The 26,570-nt window shown below is 34.8% G+C and overlaps 1 protein-coding gene across 1 annotated transcript in view; it reads left to right on the top strand.

Moving 5' to 3' along the window:
* mAcon1 (Mitochondrial aconitase 1) overlaps nucleotides 1-19,926 on the top strand; it is a 56,351-nt gene extending 36,425 nt beyond the window's left edge. The window contains exons 4-6 of the mRNA XM_014236741.3: nucleotides 5,291-5,462; nucleotides 18,919-19,422; nucleotides 19,486-19,926. Of these exons, the coding sequence (XP_014092216.1) occupies nucleotides 5,291-5,462; nucleotides 18,919-19,422; nucleotides 19,486-19,689 (880 nt within the window). The 3' untranslated portion in view covers nucleotides 19,690-19,926. The remainder of the gene's footprint in view (nucleotides 1-5,290; nucleotides 5,463-18,918; nucleotides 19,423-19,485) is intronic.
* The last annotated feature ends 6,644 nt before the right edge of the window (nucleotides 19,927-26,570 follow it).

The following is a 26,570-nucleotide window of genomic DNA, read 5'->3' as shown; positions in this document are numbered from 1 at the left end:
AATTCGAATTTTGAAATTCACAAGTGGAAATATTGATATTAGGGCTATGATACATTGAGATATTGTGTCTTACTCCAACTGTAATTATGTGCCACTTTACACATTGGTAATGGGTAACACTGGTCAGCACCATTTTTGCGCACGGGTATACATACCTTGCTTTTATACCTCAAAGCAAAAACAAGCATTGACTTTCATATATAAAGAATGGAAAAATTCAACTCAATAAGCATACATAAAAGTTTTACATATAAATAATTTATTAAGAGATACCGGTCATCCATTTAGGATTAATTTTTACAATAGATATTTTCAAATGAAGCGCACTTTGCGTCGGTCATCGAAATTTGCCGTTTTGCGTATGGTACTATGGTTTTTGGGCTTCAGCTCATAATTTATAGCATTGAATATCATATGGATAGAGCATTTTCCTGGCTTAGTCAAAAGCTTATTTTGCTTGGAGCAGTGAGTCACCTACGCACTAAATTTAAAAATTTTGCATTGTTATTGTGCATTGTAACTTAAATTATAATAATATACTCAATCAAATTTACAAATGTTTTCGACACTTTTCGTCGAAGAAAATCAAAAATTGCGTTTTCAGTGAACAGCCAAAATGCGTAAATTTCCGTAAAAATATCAAAAAAAGCATAAAAATTAAGAAAATCTAATTTCGTTTTTGGTTTTTTCTTATCTCTATATTCTATTCTACATAAACTTTGTGCAATCGATCAACTAACGAAAGCGAATATGCAAAAAAACCGTTATATACTTTCGCTTCTGCTGCAATGCTATTTCAATGAACACAGCTGTATATTTGCTTATATAGCCAGAATATATTAAGTAAAACCCATACGCATTGGTGATCAGTGTAATAGCTCACTTAAAGTATTACGGAATATTTAGAAAAATACATTAATGAATATAAAGATTTTTGTTTGTTTTGTTTTTGATACCAGATATACTGGCGCCAATAACGGTACAAATAAACGCAAGTATGTGTTGCAGGTAATTTTTGATGCAGCTGTGTTGTGATCCGAAGCTGGTGCTTGCTGGAGTCAAAACAACTGAACTGCATAGATTATTTTTTCACAGTACGAAAATAATTCGGTTAACTTTTGTTAACTACTACCTTGGTCATCTCTGGTCGATGTTGTTCAATCCTCGCCAAACAGTTTCCGAAGTTTCCCTTCTTCACCTACGCTAGAGCAAATGAACTGATCCAATTGTTATTACGAAGATTATATACGTTAAATCGAATTCGCCCGCCAGCTGAGGATGCTTCTTCGGTCAGTCATTAAATTTGTACCATTCGTAATGAGTATCAGACCAACAAAAATTATATACTACTGTCTACCATACCCAATCCCGATGGACTTACACTGTCATACTAATTGTGTTATACCCATCCTCCCCATAACTGCTATTGTTAGATGTTAAATATGTAGAAATCCCATATTCCCAACTCCAAATTAACGTTTTGGAATCGATCATAATAACAAAGAAACATTAAAAAAAAATTAAGTTATTCATTGATTTCGCCGTATATTTTATTAACTCTGAATTATAATATTATTATATTTACTTGTAAGGTTGTTGTTATAAGTGATGTTGTCGCGAGCTAAACATAGCCCACATGATGTTATTAGAACCCAAAGTGAGCTAAGTGATATCAATAAGTTATAGAGCACATATCGGATTTGAAAAAAAAAATTTCTTGGATAGAATATATGAAATAGAATACCTATAATATAATTTGGTATGAATCTATTCATATAAAAAATTTTCGCGGTGACGCAGAACATTTATCTGGTGGTGGATGGAGAACATTCATCTTTTTTACTTTTTCAGTTGCCGCCATTTTTATTCCTTAATCCAATTTTTTCTGTTAATTTTTCAAATGGATCGAAATACATTTTTCAAATGGATCGAAATACATTTTTCAAATATCAATAAAGAACCCAAATGTACATTAACATAACATATTGCTCTCTCTATTACTTCGTTGCGAAGTGCGTTATACTAATATTATAAAGAGGATATAAATAAAGCTGAAACTAAGTAGAGAGTACTCATTAACTCTTGCAACATGTTGCTACTAACGGTTGTTTTTAATACATAAAACTAATCAAGATACATATAGATTTATATACGTATATAAATGATCACGATATACAAACGAATTCAATTCCGGTTAACTGTTGCAACTGTAACTTATAGTGGAATTAGTGATTGGCGTGCTGCTCTTCTGTACTTACCGTACGTATCAAACGAAATCTGTCAAAAGCTATACCCGTAGTGACAACGTAGAAATCAGTTGTTTTCTTTTGTTTACATATTTAAACAATGTTGTCATTGCTGTTGACTAGTTGTAACATAAACATAAGAAACTTGGTACACGTTAAGATAAAAAACAGTGAACCGCAATAGAGAGGGTTATATTTGGTTTGAAATTTTTGAGTGGTATTATACGTTTAATGTACATCGTACTGAACTACTATACGAATTGGCACTTCTTCGACATTATAAAAATGGGTTGAATTCGGATGATAATCTCGCTAAATAAATACGTTAGAAGCATTAAATTTCAAAACCTTAATGGTACGGAATAGCTTCGAAATGGGATAAAGCACACACCTCACATTTAGAATAAATTATAAATCTGAGGAATAGTATTGAAATTCAAAGAGAATTATTTTGCGATCAATAATACCTCCGCCTAGTCCCTATATATAGCTGTATATAATTGAAAACAAATTCGTTACTTTAGTTATTATTATTATTTTTAATCCTATTACACAAAGATATAAAGGTATATTATTTTTGAGATCATTACTTCAAAAAATACATAAATGTCTGCGGCAGCTACTGATCCTTAGTAATGCCAAATGCAGGTTCAGTTAAATTTGAGCTGATTCGTCATACAGGACGTCAACGTTTTTTGCAAACTTTAAGAGCGACTTGATATCTAAATTTGATGCTTCATCTAGTCCTTTGAACCGTGATGCTCGTAGATATATAAGATGAGTTCTAGATAAGGCTGGACAGAAACAGAGGTGGTGTTACAAGCCTACTCCCTGTACTCTCTGTATGTATGGTCGGCTCGCATTTGATGCCAGTAAGTTGTGATCTGTCATTAGGCCAACAACCGCCCTGCAGTCCTTTCGACGCCGTTTGAGTAAAATGCCTGTGTTTTTTTTTTTTAACTTTTGCACAAGATCTTGGCGATCCTGCAAATAAATCGTGAGGAAATGTATTGTATTATATTAATCATCCCAACCGCGAAGCATTCAGCTGATTTTGCTGCAGAGATTCCAAGTGTAATGTCGATTGATGGTGAGTTGAGTAACCTTTCTGGTGCAGCCGTTGGAGTGGTTGGGCCGTACTTTCGCTAGTTCCTACGTACCATACACCTTGGAAAATTAGTATTGACTAGGTCTACAAATGATTTCTCACTGCATTTAGTCTACTCTCTACATTTTTTGCGTAGTAGTCTAAAATAGTCGAGTGCTTGGATAGTGATTTCCTAAGCCTAGCTACCTCGGTTTTCTTTTCTAACTTGCCGCGTAAAATATTCCACGACTTCACTAGGTTTTACGAGTGTCTTTTATACTCCTTAAGTACATCTTTATATTCCCTCCAGCAGGACACTTCATCGATCAACTTGGTAAGTTTAAAGAGCTCCTTAACACCTAAGGGACCTGAGCTCTTTGTTGCACCAAGGAGATCTCGAGCCGCGCTTCAGAGATAGAGTCACATTTCTCGAGTCTAATTAAATTTTCTATTACGTACAGATCGCAGTTAGTATTCTTATTATTTCTGAAGGTTTCACATTTATTGAGGTCTGAAAATTCTTCTTGAAATCTCACAAACCTACCAGTATGGCTGTCCTCACCTTGTTTGTTGCATTCGGGAAGTATGTATATGATGATGATGACTTTAGTCCAGATACCTTGTTTCGCTATGCTATCAATTAAAACCGCATAGTAGCCGACCCTCTCTAAATTGATCCGATGAAAATTCGGCAGAGGCGACCTTATGCAATTTTTTACCGTGCGAGGTATTATATTAATATTGTCAAGAATAAGTATTTTTTCGAAAGTGCTTTGAGTTATAACCACACATCACCGACGATTCTTAGACAATATGAGATGCCTACAGCTCAATGGGATTGAGATCTGGATTGGACTATGGCCATTAAAGAACACTTATGTTTCGCTTAATTGTTTTGTAGTCGTGCTGTGTACTTTGAATCATTATCCTTGAGATACATCAAAATTATCGGCATATTTTCTTCTGCTATGGTAGCAACACATCACGCTACATCTCAACATTATGTTGAGGATTCCCTCAATGCGATGCAGTGGACCAATCCATTTCCACAGAAAGCATCTCCAAAAATTAATTTTTACACGGTCGTGGTTGAAGAAAAGGAAAACGTATTTGGAAAGAAACTCTGTAACCGTTTTAAATATTTGCTACCATCTGCATTAAGTCGGTTAATTATTGTTTCGTCGCTCTAGACCTAGCGAATTCTAGCGAAGTGCGACCATAGAGATTTGATGTTCCTAAATTAACTTGATCCAAAATCCCTCTGGATGTCGGCAGCACTTTTTCGCGAATCACCGTCAAATGTACCGTTATCTCACCTGTGATCGATGCAAATCGCGAAAATGCAATAACAAAACTATTGTTTTCCATAAGACTTTCAAACTTCCGGATGTCTTTACACCGGAAATATCCATTTCCTACCTTTAAAAATTTTCGCTAGTCTAGATACTTTATCCCCAATATTTCGGTCAGTGTGTTCTCTAACCCATATCCCATATAATGATTTCGTACTTTCCACCTGTCTTTAAACCGTTTACGGTGGGTAATATATGTGCTATTTTAATAAAATTAAGCGCTGCATACGAATGAAATCAGCCTAGACCTTGAATTTCTTGTTTAATATAAAGTTTTGCAACACCTGAAGATATTTCCCTCTTTGATTTCTGCAAATTGCCAGAGTGTGAAATGTTCGCCTTTGGGTTAAATCAATGACTCAGGATCTACTCGACCAATTTGAACCAAATTTTTATAAAGCGTTAACATGTGTAAATATCAAAATTAATTATATATTATAAGAGCATACATTTTCCACAGTTTCCACTAAGAAACAATATTTTGAGGATTGCATTTGTAAAAGTGGAAAATATAAAAAATAACGGATAGATACATTTTATCCAACTAAGCAACTCCTCCTTATCGTATCTGCTTAATATATGTGTACTATTTTTGCATATTTTAGCCCAGAATTAGTAACTGCTTTATCAATCGCGGGGCGATTAGATTTTAATCCATTAACCGATGAACTTACCGGATCGGATGGTAAAAAATTCAAACTGACTGCCCCGTTTGGTGACGAATTACCTTCGAAAGGTTTTGATCCCGGAATGGATACGTTTGATGCACCACCTAAGGTAAATATTTAAATAATTAATATTATCTATATAAAAAGGCATTTCATCATTGCCCAATAGCGCTACTATCTCGTGAAAAATTTACTATCGTATAGCAGATTTTTGTAGAGGGCCACTGTTAAATGAATTTGCCTTTAATACTAGCTTGGACAGGCCTGGGTAAAATATTGGGGATGAGAAAGGGGGTACTGCGTTTTCTCACTTCGGACCACAAGCTCAACCGTAAGAACACTCCACAGTAGCATTGACACTGTAATTTGTCAGGAATATACACATAGCCAATAAAGTCTGTTTTCACCCGACACTATTTTATAAGTGAAGTAAAAAGACAATGTAAATAGGTAATTCAGTTCAACTTTTCTACATGTATTTCTTCTTTATATAATATTTTCAAGTTCAAAATGCAAAAACAAAAATGTAGATTCCTATTTTAATTTTTGTGATAACAGGATTTTAGTGTAAGGAGAAGTAAACAAAGGCACCATTAAGTCAGCGTCACCAAGCGTTCAGCTTTAAAATTAGTTACAAAAGTATTAAAAATTCTAAAAAAAAATTTTATTCAAGATTTTGCTGGATAGCCGCGTTGTTTTAAAACCTCGCTCAATCGATTTGGCATTGATCTTACCAACTTATCTGTTTTCTCAGCTGTAATCTTGGACCATTCTTCTTTTATAATACTTCGCAAAGCCTCTACTTGTTATTGAATACTGACGAATTCTTTTTTCTAATAGATCCCATAGATGCTCAATAGGACTCAGATCAGGTGATTGAGGGGGCGTTTTAAGTTGTCAAGGAGCATTGTACAAGAGCCAAAGTCTAACTATTTCCGCAGTATACTTCGGGTCATTATCTTGTTGGAACAAAAACGTCGAAGATAATCCAAGATTCTCTACACTTTGTTTAAAATTGTTTTTTAAAATGTTCAAATAACCCCATTTATCCATTGTGGATTCGATAAATTCAAGCTGACCCACACCACCAGCCGCCATGCAACCCCACACCATAATTCCGCCACCTCCGTGTTTAACTGTACCAACAAGATTTTGCTTTTCAAGGGCAGTTCCTGACTTGCGCCACACAATTTGTCGACCATTAATGCCAAAAATGCAAAATTTACTTTCATCCGAAATAATACTTGTCTCCAGAATTCCGGCGACTTATTTATATAATTATGATCAAATTCAATGCGCTTTCGCCTGTTTACAAGTGAAATATAGGGTTTCTTTCGAGCGACTCTTCCATGATATCCAACTATTTGTAAAATTTTTCTAGCAGCTTCGGCACAAATTGTTTTTTTGATGGTTATATTTACGTTTTCAATAATCTTTGTGGACGTAATTCGAGGGTTAACTTTCACCATATTTATTATTTTCCGTTCTTCCCGGGCTGATAATATTTTCGGACGGCCAGATCGCGTTAAAATTCCGGTTTTTTTTTAATTGTTTACGAAGCGCTGGACAGAAGAATACGTTCTTCCTATAGTTTTCCCAATTTTTCTGAAACTTTCGTTGTTGAACCATGTTGTTGCAGCGGTTATCTAGATACTGTTTTAGTTATGTGGCGGGAGAAACAGGAAACGTGCTACTTCGATGGGGTCGGACTATAGAGAAAATGTTAGATGATTGGAATTCATAGATAATGCAAAAAATTGGTTAGAGTCATGCGGGGACTCATTGCACGCAGGACAAATATTTGGTACGTCGGGGTCAAATGTGGACAGGAGTTTAAAATGCTACAATATCCAGAACGAAGTTGCGCAAGGGTCATTCTAGATCTTCTTCTGCAATCGGTGGTGGTTTGACTCCCAAGTACGCGATTCACTGAGAGAGTGTTAGTGACGGTGTTAATATCATCCAGTGTGTCTGAATTTAGCGGCGTCGGTGAATTGTTCTCTGTCAGTGTCTGTCGAAATTCAATATCGTACAATCATCTGCGTATGGGGTGAACCTATTGTGATTTCGAAATATGGAAGCTAAATAAAGCGGGGAGAAGACACTCCCCTGCGGAACCTTCTGCTTAAGAATTTTGACCTCGAAATAGTACGGATTATTGCCGACCGCTTAGATAATTCATGGTCCACCTTTTCATCCCTGAAGGGAGCGTGGTTTGTTCGATGTGTTCTATCATAGTTGTGTGGTTGACAGTGTTAAAGGCTTTTGACAAGTCCTACGCTACTAGATTCGAGCTTTAACTGGGTGTTTTTTAATTTAGACCACGAATTAAGTGGGCGTTTATAATGCCAGGTGCTGTGGTGGTATTGTGCACTTCACGGAAACTGCTGGTCTGCTGGGATCAGATGGAGAGTAAAAGTCGAGAGCCACATGTGTGTCACTATAGAGGAATCGGACACTAAGAATCCACTTTTTTGGTGGGTTTGTCAGGTTTCAGGAGGGTGACCACTCCTCCACCTCGCACACATCGGGTATATGGAAAGTGGTGAACGACAGATTGAGTGCCTTGGTGCCTTGGAAACTGTTTTGATGTTTATTTGCTTAGGATATTTTGATGATATAATGTTATAAGTAATACGTCGTATATAATGTTATAGTTAACTCTTTCGATGTCGTCGTTGATATGACGATATTACAGTGTTGCGCAGTATGAAGGCTAGGCGCCACCATTATCTCTCTTGCGATCTTGATCTTGAGTGGCGATTTAACTTAATTATATTGTCAATTTTATACAATATATGATTGTTAAATTTTTATAAATGGATTCGGGATCGGTGTATCATTGAGTGTGTATCCTTAGGGCGTAGAATCGGTGTTGGCTCAAATTGTAGAATCGAATTGTAGCGCGTGCGCTTGATTGCTTTCGTATCGAAGTTAGGTGTCTTTGGTGTGGGGACATTCCTTTCTTTGTTGCTTGATAATGTGGGGTGTCATCGTGTGGTAACATCTTGCTAAGTATGGTGGTGTGGTGTGTTGCACTAGGGTGCACAATTTTTTGCCTAGTAAAGTGGTGTATAAGTACGAGGCGTAGCTCATTTAAGGGGAACACCTGGTGTGAAAGCCTAAAAAAACGTAGATTTTTTGGGAATTTAAAAAAACTACTGCATCGATGAAATCCTAACGTTATAATTATACATGTTATACCAGTGAAATTTAAAAAAAATAATTAAGTATTCTCGTTAAACTATAAGATATTCTCCGAACAATGACCTACGAAAAAAAACAAAAATCAACAAGTAAGGAAGGGCTAAGTTCGGATGTAACCGAACATTTTATACTCTCGCAAAGTTAAATGGTATACTCGTTTGAGATTTCTTTATATATTTATATATTTTAATAATTAGAAGTAGGAACTGTTGCCTTAGTTATTTACATTCACAGTGAAAATAATTAGAGCAATTTGTAAACTAAATTTACTCAAATTATGAAAAATCGTTCTTGTGTTTTTTGTATACGCTTATAATTGATTTTACATAAAATGCATTACAACTGTATTGAGAAGTATGCAAAGAAATCGTTTTTGGACAATGAATAACCTTTTTTATTTTTAATACCGATATTATTATACATGTTTAGCTTAAAAATAATAAATATTAACTACTTTAAAAATTATATTATTATATTAATTTGTATATAGTATTTACAATATTAAACATAAATTTTTATAGAGATTCTTATACATATATCCAAATTATATTTTTTTTTCTCCTTATACTATTTAATATCTATCATATATTTATACAATATTGTCATATATAATAACAAATTATACATATAATTTCAATTTTCTTAATTAGATTATTTACATATTTTTCTTATAATTGTCTTAAAAACTACTGTCAAAATTCCTATACCATTTCAATTCGATTTTATTTGGAAAAAAAAAATGAAGAACTATTGCACTAAGTCTGAAAACTTTAGTTCGAAATAGAGACTCAAATACTGTCATGATAGCTGTGTACTGTCTCAAAAGTAATTGCATTTACACGGGAAGGATCCATGTTTGAAAATGCCCAATCAATTTGTGTACCGGCAGGTGTAGTTGAATATTCTGCACCAAGCAGGGAACTAAAGTTTTTTTCTTGGAGCAGATTTCTTATTGCAGTCCCTGTAGACATTAAACAAATGTTAAAATCTCCAACAATTAGCACATTTTGATTGCCTAACTCAGAAGTAAGGACTTCCAGAAGTTCTACAATTAATTGTCTGACAGAGAAAGCTGAATTTCTATATAGAACTAGAATATTAATATTGAAACATTTAAAAAAAACCTTCTAAAACGTTGCGGCCTGAATTAATTTTTACAGCCTTTGGTTCTATAGAGCTAGCAATGCTATGCTTTGCATATATTATATAATATTATAGTGCCCCGTTTATTTCTGTTCCTTGTTTCCGTGCTATCTATCCTCAGCTCGTTAATTGGAGTAAATCCTGGTATATCAAAATTTTAGCAAGGATAACTCCAAGTTTCTACAAAACATACAATATCTGAAGATAGCATCAAAAAGTCGCGTTGTATATAGATAATGTGAGCATGAAGACTCTGAACATTATGAAATAAAATTTGGAGTATTTTAGAGTATGATGCTTTTTTGATCGTACTATCAAACCAACAGAAGGTTCCAAAAATTTAATCCACAGAGTTGTTGAAAAGAATAATGGATTAACCAAGCCATCACACGTTTTTATATTCACTGTAATCATATATTTGGCGGAGGTTTTTAGGGTCAATTCATAGGGCAGTCTCTGCGTTTCAGAAGTTTTGAAAAGTTTAACTCTTTCCAAAATATTCTCATTTTTACTTATACCAATTCCTTTAACTGAGTCTTTTGCAGTTGAAAGGATAGCTTCTGTTGGGAATCGACTGAGCTTAAGGCCATTGAAATTATTTGTCTCTTCATTGGACCAAAATAAATGTATGGCATCATCGGGAACTTCTTCGAAATTAACTACTCGAGTTTCAATGAGTGATATGTCCTCATTTGTCATAGTACCAGATGCCATATGGTTTAATGCAGTTGCAAAGGCCTGATCCTCCCGTTGTCCCATTATTTCTGTTAATTCAAAGTATTTTAATAACTCCCACAAAGGGGAACCAACTAATGTGAGCTATGCATTATTGGGATTCGGAGAGAATATCCACCTATCTCCAACGGGTGAGAGTTGCTTCAAATCACCAAACACTATGATCGGTACACCACCGTCTGTTTTAAAAATTTGTTTAAATCTCGCATCAACAGAGCTAAACATACGACCACCTACCATGGACATTTCATCAATTATGATTGCTAAGTGGCCTCAACTCTCTGTTCAACTGATTAACAGGTAAAGAGAATATTGAATGAAGGGTCATTCCACTTATTTCAAATGCTGCTTTACCCGTAGGTGCACAAAGAAGAACTTTTAGGGAACTTGCATTGGATCCAGGTGTAGAATTGTAACGATGGTTAAGAACGAGATATATTGCAGATATCAAACGAGTCTTTCCTACACCTGTACCGCCGCCTGTGAACTCATAAAATGGTCGATTTGTTTTTAGCTGGTGCATCAGATGTGTCAAATAGGTTCTTTGCTTAGTATTTAGACTTTAAACTAAAGAAAATAATTCCTCAACTGGAATTAAAGGGGGTAGTTTAATAAGTCTAATATTGCAATCAGATTCAGTGTCATTATCTGTTGAATCTTCTCCATGCAAGTCCAGCAAATTTATATTTAGGTTTATTTCTGGTAGTGCCACCACTCTGAACTCATTTTCCACGATAGGTAGTTCATTTTGAGCACCTTTGTCTAAGTCTATTTCATTATAAAGACTTTCTAGAACATTTTCAAGTTCTTTTTGCTCAAAAACATCATATTTTCTTTGATTTTCCTCAATTATAATACGATGTGTTATGCAAGTCTGCTCATTATCGTTTTCAATGAGATCTTGCTGTTCATTCCGCCAAGTAAAGTATTACCATTTCGCGGAAATACTCAACTCTGGCCAAATCTGGGTTAAACCTTCTATACCGAATAATACAAGGTTTGGTACGTTTTTTCACAAAACCGCTACCGTCTTTAAGAGGCATGGCAACTCCGCTTCCTGGTAAATTATCCTCTTCCCTCTTTTCTTATTCAGGATCACTGTCTTGTGCTCTTCTACTAGATTTAAAATATTTATACCTAGATCCCAAATCAGCTAAACAAAGAGTTTCTAACTGATCGGATCTTTGAACATAACGGTCTAAAATACCGGCTACGAATGTTTCAGTAGAACCTGAAGGAAGGTTCTGAAGTTCCGCTCGAGGTTTTACCATTCGAACACGTTCCTCAGGTCGAGAGGTATTTATAAATATTTCTGCATTACTTGCTTCCAAAAGATGGAGCCCAATGCAGCAATATACTGCTTCTTGTGCAGATATGTCTGTGCCTGATGTAAATTTGTGACCTATATGTTTAAGTTTTTGCTTTATAGTATAATTTCCAGCATTTATTTCTGATATAGCCTCATTTAAGAGCCTAGAAAGCATATGACCAACAAGCATATGTATCCAGTATATATTGGATATCCATATTTGCTCTATGGAGTTCCAAAATCAGAGGATTATAAGCGTTTATAAAACGATCATGTAATTTTCTTTTTAGAAAAATGTTGGATTTAGTTTAACTTGACTTATGGGCTAACAAATAGTCATCGAAAGACATATTTATTCTACTATCAGACAGGAAGTGTTCAAAATCGTTTAAATTAGAAATGTCTTCTGTAGTCATATTTGAATTTAAAACGTTTTGAATTTTGAAAAAGTTTTGCTTGTGTCTTTCTGAATTTTGACTTGTTTCTGTAAGAGGTAACAGTATTTGCGTTGAAGGCATTGGTGGATATGGTATACCAAAACGACAAAACTGTTGTCCTCTTATTTCCCTAGTACAAGACCGACTGTGGTTATGCGTTATCAAAAGCCAAATAATTTTCTAAGTGGCTGATCGAACCATCTGTAGAAATATAATTGTCAATTAAACTAATGACATCAGGGAATGTCTGAGGATCTTGAAGGTTGATCCAGGGAGCATTATAAAGCCAATACATGCCATGTAAATGCGGGGAACCTCTCTGATGAAACTCCACTCTCCAGTAGAAATTTGTAACAAAATGCTCTCCAAAAATGCCGGCGTTATCTTTAAGAAGCTTAAGAATTTGTCGATAGCGGTCGTCAAAATATCTAGCACAAGTAACCGCGTCTGACCAAATTAAGCGATATCTATCTTAGGTTGTTAAACTGTTGGCTTCCTCTTCCGAAATATCTTGAGAATCAACAGTTTTAGAGACGATGACCAAAAGCTCAACCCACTGAGATTCTGCAGCCGATAAAGTGATAAAGAAGAAGGTTGGAAGCCCAAATTGGCGAATCATAACGATTGCCTTTTTTCAGCTTCCCAGTGCGCAGGTGAGGATCTAACGCCTTTCAAAACCTGTTAACCATCATCGTGTTGAATCAAATTTTGAACAAAGTTTTCGTTTAATAGATTTTGGGCCGTTACTTGGTTGCGACCTGAAAAAGAAAGGCAATGATCATAGAACAACTTTGGAATGGTACACGCTCTTCTGTCAAAACGGCGAATTTTAGAAGGTATTATCTTGCTATACGTTTCAGAGCATGTACGCTTCTGCCCAACGTATATTGTTCCAAATGACAACTCTTCTGAATTATTATCTTGAATTACGTCAATTGGTCTTTGTCCTTCACCTGGCGCTATAACTAAACGGTTATAGTCGAAGTTTGGAGGAATTTTGTCCAAAAGAGTTTCTTGACCGCCTGGATTTAGCTCTGAAGCTAAAAGACCCGTGAAAATATTATTACCTGAGGGATTATCATGAGAAGTTTGTGCCGCATGAAAAGATTGAACCAATCGGGAATCCTCTGCAGATGCAACAAACGGAACTTATTCTTGGTTATTAAATTCTGAAATGCTGACCTTGATATCCTAACGGACGGATTGTCATAAAAGGCAATCTAGGCATTATGAGACGTTCTTCAATTGGGGTTAAACCTTTGAAACAATCCGGTAGTTCAGGAAAGTCTAGACCGTTAGCTAAACATATTTTTGGAACGTTCTTTATAATCGCATTTTTGCAAGTTCTGAAGGAAATTTTTGCATTAAAAAGGAGGCGATGCAACATTCGGGTGACCTTGCGCAATAGTTTCGAAATTTAATTTGCGAACTTGGAGTGAAAACTATAAGCCGCCGCAGCAAATACATATTTCAGTAGGGTCCTATTTATATTTTGGAAATAAATGTTTTTGACATCTGTTAAATTGCCACTATTATCAGTTTCTATAACATTATTTTCTCTCGTTGATCGGATTCGTTGGGACTGCCTTTGGTTTTCAATTTGCCTATTGAGTAGATTATCTCTACGAAGGCGAACTTGACCTTGTCTAAGACGTCTCTGATTCAAAATTTCTTCCCTCACACCCCTCGGGATTTTTTCGACGAGATCTATGATCTCGAGTATTTCTTATTTGCTCTTCAGAGCGAATTTGTGGATCTTGCCGCCTTGTTCTATGTTGAACAGTATTTAAAACTTGCTCAGCATATCGTACCTCGGGATTTTCTCGACGAAATCTATGACCTCGAGTATTTCTTATTTGCTCTTCAGAGCGAATTTGTGAATCCTTCTTATCCTGCAGCGCGCCTAAGTGTTGACTTCGATTTGTTGCATTAACCAACATGTTTTTTGAGATCAAAAATTTTGCCTTGGCTGATCAATCGCTATACTGTGGCTGAGTGCCAGTATCCAGTATCAAGTTATTTAATTACGCGCACATACACACGCACACACACAGAGAAATATGTCACGGTCGGCAGCGCAAAATCGCCGCTTGATCACAGTCGGTTTAACGCCTGCGCAAACAATCAATCAAACCGCTTGTGAATAAATTCTTCGTACGCTGAAAGCTCTAAATGCCTCTACCTGCTCGCGCTGCGAAATATCACTTACTTTACCGTAAATGAAACGTTGGGACGCATTTTCATTTGCCTTGCCATACGTTGAAAAGCTATTTTGACAATTGAACTGTCAACTGTCAGAGAGTGACACTGTCATGCGCCCATCCTTTACGCTGTCACACACATACACTCACACGCACACATAAGTAAAAACGTCGCCATAAATATTGCAGCTTTTCTCGCTGCATGCCTTTTCGCCCTTATTACGCAACTCATTTTCCTACACCTACCTCACATCGGCTGTGTGTAAATTTTTTGCCATTTACAGCCAACTGTAAAATTGCGCAAAGGCTATGAATGCATTTAATTCAATAGCATTATTGTTGCTTTCTATGCTTTTCTCATTTCTATTTAATCCCCCGTTTGTCGCCTTTAAATGTGTCAGAATTGATATCTACCCGCGTTCACCGCATTCTTCACTTTGTGCGCCGCCTGTCCTTCGTCCTGCGGTTCATCAGTCAAATGGTGCGGTCCTCTGTACCATTTTATGCCATTTTAATTGCAACATCTGTCGCTGTGGTTAGCGCACAATGCGTGCCGCATGTTTCTAGTTTTGTTTATGTTTATAGTTTTCCATATCCATTTCGAAATTGTTTGGGAAATTATGTGACATTAATTTTTTGCAATGCATAATAAATATTGCATGATTGCTCTCTTTATAAGTGGCTACAATGTCAAAATATGTATTTCTTTGCTTGAAGGGTGCTGAAGTGATGTGAGCTAGCGATTTTCGGGTAATATATCTTATATATTTTTGTATCACAGTACATAAGGAGAAGTGTTGTTAATTTAAACTTAATAAGATAAAAATTAAACTAGCTCAACAGATCGAACCTCGAGATATTCCCGCCTGGTTCTATGTTGATTTGTATTGATAATTTGTTTTTTGGACAGAAGTACATCAGAATCTAACCTACGATTAGCGTGACTTACAGTATTTTGTGACTGCTCACTATCTCTATATAAAGAGTTTGCACGAAGTACGAAGAAGACGACTTAATATAATTAATAATAATAAATGGATTAATATATAAAATACTTATAGATAATACTTATATAATTCAGTCCGTCCGGGTGTTAAAAGTTGGATCCTAGGTGCTACTCTCTTTCACTGTAATTCCTTGTATGTCCTTGCTATGACTCCTTTCCTGTTCCGTGTATAGGTACTATGGTATACTGGTGCACATATGTATATGTGTTTTCTCGCCACTGTATTTAATACGGTTTTGCTCGCCACTGTATATAATAAATTAAACACTATATAACTAATACACTAAAATTAGTTTGAATAAAGCACTTTGCTGGTAAAGAAATCTAGTATAACTGAAACTACAAACACAGTGTACTGATATTTATTATACTCTTGCAACATATTGCTACAGAGTATAATAGTTTTGTGATGGTATATTTTTGTACACACAGCTTACGTTCTTTTGTATAACTATACTTGTATATTACTTAGATATTCACTAACATATAATACATACTATTTAGTTATATTTACATTTTAGAAATTAGTAGTTTATTTTATTGTATCGAAATTAAGTACTCGGAAAACCCCTCCGTAAATTGCTTTTGTCTAACAGCACCTATTTTGAAGGGTCTACCCATGAAGGCTAAATTACCAATAACTTACATATAATTAAGTATGGTATACACATGTAGATTTTCTTCTTTCTGTTTTAATATCTAAACCGTTCATAAGCTGCCAACGGCGCTGGGTAAAAATGTAATTTTCTTGAGTTTACACTTCACCTCATGACCTTCATATTAAAATGTGACGTAAAACTGAAATATAGACAGTAGCATTTAAACCGATACTTGTAATATTAATTTCATGCGCTATTTTCTAGAAAGATATTTTTGCTCTTTACAAGGTCCAGCACTCTAAGAAACTTTTTTACATTGTTGTCTGGTATATTTTGTAATAAGTTCAACATGATGGCTGAAAAAATATACCTATCTACTAATTATCACCAAATATTTGAAGAAATATATGTATATAGATTTCTATATCTATCTCGATTAGTTTTAGGTGATGCAAACAACCGTATACTCTGTTGCAACATGTTGCGAAAGAACTCAACATTCATTATTCGATTATTATTTGGTATCTTATTAACTTATGTTATTGATCATAGATTTATTTAGTGTCAATAATATTTTTTTTCTCCGAAATGTTAACTTTAATAAAAAGAAGCTATTTAACTCCAACATAAAATATGTGATATAAACTGAACCAAAGGGGTTAGATTTAATATGTGGGGTATATGAGGTTGCTGTTGTACCAAAGGAACGGAAATCAGTATATTAGAGTTATAAGGTTTAAACAAAGGTCTAGACCAATTTCATTCATATGCAGCGATATACCACGTTATATAGATATATTTACGAAAAACTGTCCATTTAAATTCATTAAATTATCAAATTAACGAAACAAATTATACCATAAGCAGTATATGTGAGCTGGAAAATTCGTGGACCGATTTCTCCAAACGGAAGTTTTAATTTTTTACATAAAATATGTTGGAGATAGATTCAAAGGCCAGGAAATTCCTCAAAACCTTATATTAAAAAATGTTGAGAAAGTATTAAACAGACATTATTAAATGAAATAGTGATTTAATAACAATCAAATTTGGTATCTTCTTGACTTATATAAAAAGCCATAAACTTAGTCTCAGTTTTATTGCTTGAAGTGAGATATACATACGTATGAATGTGATATTGACTCTACCAAAGTGGCTAAAAATTATATTATAAGCTTATGTGGCAAACGTCTACCAGAGAATCGGAATTCATTATATGAAGGTGTGAGGTTAAGACCAAGGTATATACTATTTTCATTCTAATTCAGCCTCAAGCGACATAATTTTTACGAAATCTTATCCACTTAATTTCGTTAAAATATCACATTTTGATCAACCGGAATGGTTTAAAGACTTTCCACCTGACGGGTATCATATATACAAGTATATTGGGGATAGAGAAGCTATTAATTTTTCCATTGCTGAGCTATACACAATAACATATTTTGAAGCAATTTTATATATAAAAAAAAATATTAATACTCACTGACTCACTGTCACCCGATTTTCACACTGGAGGTAGAGGTGCTAAAAACATTTGCTTTCAGTGAATTTGGTTATTATAGCTTTAGCAGTTTAGGAGATATGCACATTAAACATATTAGGGGCGGGACCACGCCTACTTTTAAAAAAATTTTACTACAAATGCCCCTCCTTAATACGATCCTGTGTACCAAATAATACCGATTACGCCCACCTGCAATACCAACCATCTTACGGTACTAAGAAACATATGTACCAAGTTTCATATAAATATCTCAATTTTTACTCAAGTTACAGCTTGCACAAACGGTCGGACAGACGGACGGACAGACAAGAAACATGTTTACCAAGTTTCATAAAGATACCTCAATTTTTACTCAAGTTACAGCTTGCACAGACGGTCGGACAGACAGACGGACGGACAAGAAACATGTGTACCAAGTTTCATAAAGATATCTCAATTTTAACTCAAGTTACAGCTTGCACAGACGGACGGGCAGACTGTCACCCGAATTTCAACTCGTCTCTTCATCCTGATCATTTATATATATTTAACTCTATATCTAACTCGATTAGTTTTAGGTGATACAAACAACCGTTAGGTGAACAAAACTATTATACTCTGTAGCAACAAGTTGCGAGAGTATAAAAATTTAGAAAATGGCGGGGTTATATAAAAAACGTGAATTTTACCCCAAGTTTTGGTCGTTATAGGCCAGCCAAAATTCGTTTTTTGATCACATCAAAAACCGATCGGTCGTTGTATGAGGAATCATATAAAAAATAGGCAGACAATTTCATGATGATCGGATCATTTATCTTCGAGTTATCAGTGCAGCAAATTCGAAAATTTTTTTAAGAAAAACCGCGCTTAAAAATAAACTGGTTTACCGGCTTGAACTGGGCGACTACCCTTTAAATGGCTGTAACTCAAAAACTATTTGAGTTATTGGTTTCAAATTTTAGTAAGATTTTTTCAAAACTTCGTACAAGGTCTGCCCACTCGTTATTCGGATATTATTAGAAACCTCTTGAGGGACGATACTTGCAAGGTGGAGACATGTAGACATATATTTCTTCTCCTCTGTCCAGCTTTCGCTACGTTGAGGTTGAAACAACTCGGTTTCCATACCTTCTACGAACCCGGCGAATTTGGTAGTATCGCTGTAAGCCTCCACAACAACTTTGGGCTCAAACCGGTTCGTTGGTACATGGGTGTTTTTGGAGTTATATATTTCAGCTGTTCGCATAATCACGCTCCTTTAAACCCTATCAGATTTTTTACTTTATAGTAGCTAATTTACGCATCCATGAAGTTATCGAAACTCTTAACACAAAACAAACTACAAGATACAAATCTGGTTCCCATTTACGCCATCTTAAAAAATTACTTTAAATTAAACCATGAAGGAGTTATATGTAAGTAATTATGTAACTATCTTTCAGAGCGGTGATGCTGTTAAAGTGGAAGTGGATCCAAAGAGCCAACGCCTCCAACTTTTAGATCCCTTTGACAAATGGAATGGAAAAGACTTGGTGGATATGACAGTTCTTATTAAAGTAAAAGGAAAATGTACAACAGATCACATTTCTGCTGCTGGACCTTGGTTAAAATACAGAGGGCATTTAGACAACATCTCAAATAATATGTTTATAGGAGCTGTCAATTCGGAAAATAACGAAATGAATAAGATTAGAAATCAGCGGACGGGTCAATGGGGAGGTGTACCCGACGTTGCACGAGATTACAAGGCTAATGACATTAAGTGGGTTGCAATCGGTGATGAAAACTATGGAGAAGGTTCATCACGCGAACATGCTGCTCTAGAACCACGACATCTTGGCGGTAGAGCAATCATTGTTAAATCATTTGCCCGCATTCACGAAACAAACTTAAAAAAACAGGGTTTGTTACCTTTGACATTTGCAAATCCAGCCGACTACGATAAGGTATTTCTGGTGAAAAATATTTTACACACAAAATAAGTTATTTCTTTATTTTTATGCTTATAGATTAAACCAGAAAGTAAAATTTCTCTTATCGGGCTAGAAAAAGTAGCACCAGGGAAACAAATTGACTGTGAGATTAAAACTGGCGACAAAATTGACAAGATTAAACTAAATCACACTCTAAATGATTTACAAATTGGTTGGTTTAAGGCTGGTAGCGCTCTTAACCGCATGAAAGAGCTAGCAAAATTACAAAATCATAACTAAAATCCAATAATTTTTTTCTGATGCTGTTTAATACAAATACGATGTCATTATATGCTATTTTAATGGAGATCTGCTGGTGCCTGTATATATTTTTGAAGTCAAGTTACTATTTTAGTAAATAATACGTTGTTGTTTTAATTTAAGTTTGTTTCTGCTCGCATGAGTTTATTTAATTTGTATTGTAGAACTCATAATTAGGAGCTTGGCCAAATAAATAAAATAACGCAGGTGAACAAATTAGTAATTTTATTCAATTACTACGATAATAAATTTTGTAGAAATATATGTAAAAAATTACCACTTGAATCTCTTTGCATTACGGAGCAACAAGTAACGGAAACATGTCCACTTAATTTCATTCATATTCGCCGTATAATTAGAATATCGAAAGTCATTATATTACATATACGATTGCACCAAAAGTCTAATATTTGGTTAATTTTTTACTCGTTTGGCTGTGTTTATTGTAATTCTAATGGCATATATAATATAAGGTGCGTTCCAGCTATGTAATTATTACAGCAGTACCACAGCTGTGTTGTATATATGACACTTCGTTACTGATGTGCTGCGGATTATATGTGCAAATTGTGCGCAAAAAGTGTCAGCAGAACGTGATGCTGTTACTAGTGTTGTTACTACGTGATGCCGTACATCATGTGCTGCGAGAACAAAACCAATTTCATCTGAGAAGAGGTCATTTTCGCTGACGAGTCCAAATTTAATATTTTGGGATTGGTAACTAGTTTTTGTTGATAGCACAGTGGACAAAATGTGTATTTAAACATACTAAAAACAATATGTGTTGCAATGTGCCGAAGCTTTGGTTGTACGCAATCTTTTCCGATATTACCAGGAACGTCATTGAAAATTTGTGGGCAATTTTGGACTTGGCGATACGGAAAAGGCCGATTAATAATCTGAACGAACTAAAAACTGCGGTGGTCAAATATTAGCATAATATCCCTAGCGAAACTACCCATTTAAGATGTAATTCCCATTTAAGATGTAATTAAAAGGATTTTATAGTTTTTCTATAACTGAGGGCAGTGCCCGAAATAAGATGTGATCTTACTTTTTCATTTACATTAAACTATTCCTGAACTAATAACACCAATACTCAAAGAGATTACACTGAAGTTCTTGTTTAAATAAAAAATCTAATATATAAAAATCTCGTGTCATGGTGTTTGTTGCCAAGCTCTTCCGAAACGGCTGTCCAGGTGTGCTATCGGTTAAGTTTGAGAATCGGCCACCATCTATTTTTCATATCCCTAAATATTAAGGGTGGTCCAGCTAAAAATTACTTTGGACAAAATTTTTTGTTTTTATTTTTTATGACAACTGCGCAGGCATACTATTTGTTATAGTACCGACGACATGTTTCCCGGCCCGATCACAACTGTTGTGGAATAATCACAATGATTTGATGATTTTGGTATACAAGGCTGTTCAAAAAGTATCGCGAATTTTGTATTTCCTAAGAAAGCGTTTATTTATTCGTGAATTTCTATTTTCTATGAAATATAAACTTTTCGATGTGTAGATATGTATCAATAATACTAATTACTTTAATAAAGAATAATTAATTAGCTTAAATAAAGTACTTTAATTGTCTACAACTCTTTGTTCCTAGAAATAACGTATATGCCAAAACGATATTTGCTGGATCAGCAAGTATACTTGTAGGTATATGCCTGATCAGTACGACGAGACTAGCTGTAATCCAGGTGACTCTCTCTGTGCAACCGATAACTTGACTAAAACTTGAGAAACTTTGCACAAGTGTTCCTTGGCAAAATGGGGGGGCCGATATGCAGACGGGCGTAATCGGACTATTGCCACAAATATTTTGGCTCCTCTTTGAAAGTGTTAAAATGGGTGTAATCGGGTTATAACCACGTGCGATAACTGGCTAAATAAATACGTCACAAGCATTAAATTTCACTAATAAGATGGTAAGGAAGAGAGGATAGGACCTTTAGGTGAAATCTTATACATCAGGAAGTACTGATCCAATTTCCTCGAAATTCGGAAAATGGGCGAAATCGGAATACAATCTCTTTCTACATTGCAATATTTTTAATAATTTCTTAATATTAATCAATTAGTTTGGTAGCTTTTATTACGACGGGAAATGTTTGTTATTCCGGAAAAAAATTCAAAAATTTTGTGTTTCCAATACAATTACGGCACAGAGTCATTGAGAATGTTGTATAAGTGTTTTGTGGAGTCTACTTTGTTATGAATACAATAAATATTTTGAGGGCCGTACAGCATTCAGTGAGGTCATGAAGTCGAGTTCGAGTCGTTCATCCATCTCTGTTAATGGCGAAACCATCGAAAAAGTAAAAAAAAATAATAGTACTTGAAAATCATTGTGATGGCATCAGAGATATAGCAAAATATCTCAACATGGACTTTTTCGGTAATACAGTAAAAACTGCCAGCACTGCACAGTTTGCACTGCTGATTGTATGCTGGCCATTGTATAAATAGGCTTATACAATGATGCTGGTTGATGCTCTTGAATGAAATTGCTGAAAATGTGCGAAATACTATACTCTCACTGACGAGTTTGATAGCAAAAATTGCCGATATATATTAGAAAGAAGCAAAAAGAGAATGAATCGTGTAAAAAAAAAGAAATTTATTAATTGCGAATAGAATTAAAATAAAACGGATTATTCCAAAAGTGATAGCTTTAGTGCACTTTACACGCCATCTCTTTCTACCATATTCTAAAAAATTAAACAAATTTCACAGATATAATAAAACAATAATATTAAAAATATATTAAACATAAATAACATTGTAAGCTAGCATAGTTGGTTTTGGTGTAGTTTTTTTGGAGCGATTTACCACATTTTGTAAACGTCAAATAACCAGTGTTGCCATACTAATATATTTTGCAAACGAAGAAAAATAAAATAAAAAGTGAGTGACCTTAAGTACAGGAACCATAATTGTAAATCCTTTAGTTTAATTCACTTGATAAACCCCGGTGTTGTTGTTGTTGTAGCGGCAGAATTCTGCAGAGTTGACAGTCCTTGGTCGGATTAAATCCGGGTCCGTTCCGGTTACGTAGACCCGACTGTCGTGGGAACGGATAAACCCCCGTTGTTAGACTGACCAGGGTTATTTTTTTTCAAGCGCGGCCGAAAGCCGCCAACGCAAAAAGAAGTTCTGCGCGAAAAAGCTTTGGTACACCCCGGTGTTAGATCGACCAGGTATATTTTTTTGAAGTGCGGTCGAAGACTAGGGTTATTTTTTTGAAGCGAAAAAAAAATTTTGGTACACATTGGTGTTGGATCGACCAAAATTATTTGTTTGAAGAGCGGCTGAAGTCCGCTAACGTAAAACGGAGTTCTACGCGAAAAGCCCTTGGTACACCCCGGTGTTGGACCGACCAGGGTTATTTTTTTTGAAGCGCGGCCGAAAGCCGCCAACGCTAAAAGAAGTTTTAAAAAAAAAGTAACTTTGTCACAGAGGGTATAAATTATATTATCCTTAACATCGTTGCCATCTAATAGTTTATTTTTATAGGTTTTGGATACCCGTATTTGGGGTATTATCTGGTTTAATTTCTTACAGTTCATTTACAAAAGATGTCGATAATGTAACACTGCTTATTTGACATTTTGCAACCCTTTTGTTATTGTCAGAATTAAAAGAATTTAACAATCATTTAAATATTGATTAAACTATTTTCGCACTATATTATGTAAAATAAATGTGTACAAACGAATTAGTGAAGTGTTAGTGGATATAAAAGTGAAAAATATAAGTGTATAATCCATTTGAAATTTTCAACTTTAAAGGTAAATATCTCGAAAACTATAAGTTTCACGCGGCTATATCTAGATATATTCTTGATCTGATCTATCCGCTCATACCCATTTTATCCCCGAAAGCCTGGGATGGTGTACTAAAGTTTTCCCTAGCATTTCAAAGACAAGCAAAACCAATTGATATTGGAGGCGATAATAAAGATTTGTATTAAAAAAACAAATTTTTTTTTTTGTGGTAGTCGGGGTCAAATTTGTTTAGATGTAGGTAAGTTACAGCGTCTAGGAATAGGGATGATGTGATTTTGACAGCTTGTGGCGGCCATGATTGCTTATGAATTTGTATCAAATTTTGTCAGTGTATGTATATAGTAATTTTTGCTATTTCATCATGTCAAATTTCACTTTGGTAAACTCTTGGAAATTGTTCAAGGTTACGCAAATTCACGTTCTTCGGAATATCCGGAAATCCGAAAAATAATTTTCGCAGATGTGGCTCATTTCTGTCTTAATACCTTCGTCAACAACCAAAATTGTCGTTATTGGTGTGGGTCAAATCCTTGTGTGGTTCAGGAAACGAAATGAAAATTTACCGCTTCGGGCTTTATTTCTTTCGAAATGAGGCAGGAAATGCCGTTATCATCAATTGCGAGCATTAAACCACGCGTTGACCGATTTTTTTCCTGGTATTTGATGAAATCGAGTCGGACGATCCCTATTTCCCAGTCAAATGGCCGATAAGATCATGGGATTGAACGCCTCTAGAGTATTTTCTCTGGGGGTATATTAAATCAAAGATTTTCGCCAATCACCTAGCCACGCTCGCCACGCACTATAGGCGTAATTTTGCACCAGGTCACCAAAAGTTGGCGTAAATGTCCCCTTTTGACTGACATTTTGTACAAATCATATATGGTCATCACTGTTTCACTTCCTAACAGTAAACGCGCACCTCTACCGCTCGAAGTACTTTTTTCATCCACGGTAGAGACGTGATTTGCAATGAATGTTAAAAATAAACGATATTGATTAATTAGTGTTTTATTTCTGATATATACAACAGATCTTTTAGGTCACACGCGACCTCTGCCCTAAGAAATTACCGTGTGCCCGCTTGAAGGTTAAAGAGCTTTCTCAGATGTGGCCAATATATTATATTATATTAAATTCAGTTCATATGGTTTGAGTTTATATCACATATAGTAATGCTGGAGTGTGACGAAGTACAACAATGGACTGAAAGTTAACGATAACTATAAACTTAAAATGTGTTCAGATTTCTGAGCAGCTCACAACGGCTGAAATTTTAGTAGAATAACGTGTTTTTTCAATTAAAAATGAGCTAACTACTTCGTTTTTATTCATTTATTTTACATTATATAAATCACATATAGCTTTTACTTAATATTTAACTTTTACTTCAATTCTATTTATTTCTACAATAACAAAACGGTTGCATACTGAAAAATAGCCAATGTTACCTTATCGACATCTTTTGTAAATGAACTGAAAGAAAGAAAGAAAACAGATTATATATACCCTAATGGCAGATAATACATAAGACATTATTTTTCGCGTAGCAACAATTATCATGTGTCAACATGAAAACTATTTGTTATTATGCATATAACGAAAATTGTATAAAAAATAAAATGACCTATATATATGTTACAGTTAGAAAGCCGAAAAGAATAGAATTTTCCAGAAGTTTTTCTGAGAAAACTTTTAAATTTATTGATCAAAAAATTTATACACATACTAGCTGACCCGGCGAACTTCGTACCGCCATATCGTAGCTTTGATGCACTACTTTATTTTATATAGCTGACAGTTGTCCTATCTTAGGTATGAGTACCTATTCAATTTAAACTGAAATCTATAATATCCTCCTTAAAAAAATGAATCCCTATTTCCCTGAGCTCGCCATAACGGAGAAGGACTTTACTAATTTCATAATTTTATTAAATACAAAAAATATATTTTTTCATAATAGTGTTTATTCATTAGGGTTTCATAATTCCACTTACATTTTCACAAATCGCTACCGAACAACTTGGCATTTTGAAGAAAACACTGAGCTCAACACCACGCGAGTTACATATGGAAATTATAACAAATCAGCAATTAGCGATATTGACCAATTTATTAACAGCATAACAAGCATAATGTAAACTAAAACCAACATCCGGCCTATTTAAAAAACTTGTTGAAAATAATATAAAACAAAATTGAAGAATTAACTAAAATTCCCAGAACCAATGAATGAGTACTGTATAAACAGATAATAATTAAATTAATAAATTGTTGTATAAGCATAATTGTAATGGTTAAGTAAGTTAGTCAAGTAAGCAAAATGTAAAAGTAGAAAGCTAAGTATTTTTAATAATTGTATTAGTTTTCTTTGTGAATGAAAAACTGAAATAAAGCAGTCTTAATTTTGCACCTTAGCTGGCTGGTTGGCCTTTGCCATAAGCTCTCGTTGGTATTTTTAAAAAAAAAAAATCCCCTGACGGACCCGATTAGAAAAGTCGCGCGCTGAATGAATGAAACAAATGGATACTCTTTCAATATAGTCTATGGCTGTGAATGACGATGACATTTGTTACGCGCGTTTTTTAAAATATCCAAAATTAAATGTGTTTTTTCAATCCTTCTGAGAGGCACCGTAAGAACCTTCTACAGAGTATTAGAAAACTACAAAAAAATAACAGCTAAATTGGTCGAGCCGTTTAACAAAATGGCGGTTTTTCAAAAAAAACCCGATTTTAAAAAAACAATACCGATTTTCCAAAAAAAAAAACGATTTTTCAACAAAATTTCGGCCTTAAATTGTTTATAAAAACAAAAATATTTATCGGAGAAAAGAACTCTTCGATTAATTAGTAAAAAATAACTATAGCTGTTTAGCCGTTTTCGAGTAATGTTGGTCAACGACTTTGAAAACACCATTCTGAGAAAAAGTCGCTGCCGCTCCGGCCTTGTACTTCCATGAACTCTGAAATGCCTTTTAAAATTTGCGTGTAACTTCGAAAATATTCACCGGAACGATATGAAATTTCCTGTGTGTATTCTTAAATATATGTACATTAAGAA

This window comes from Bactrocera oleae, chromosome 3 (genome assembly GCF_042242935.1).
Source record: "Bactrocera oleae isolate idBacOlea1 chromosome 3, idBacOlea1, whole genome shotgun sequence".
NCBI classification, from domain to species: Eukaryota; Metazoa; Arthropoda; class Insecta; order Diptera; family Tephritidae; genus Bactrocera; species Bactrocera oleae.
Note: the sequence above shows the minus strand (reverse complement) of the source record. Positions and strands in the feature narration are given on the sequence as shown.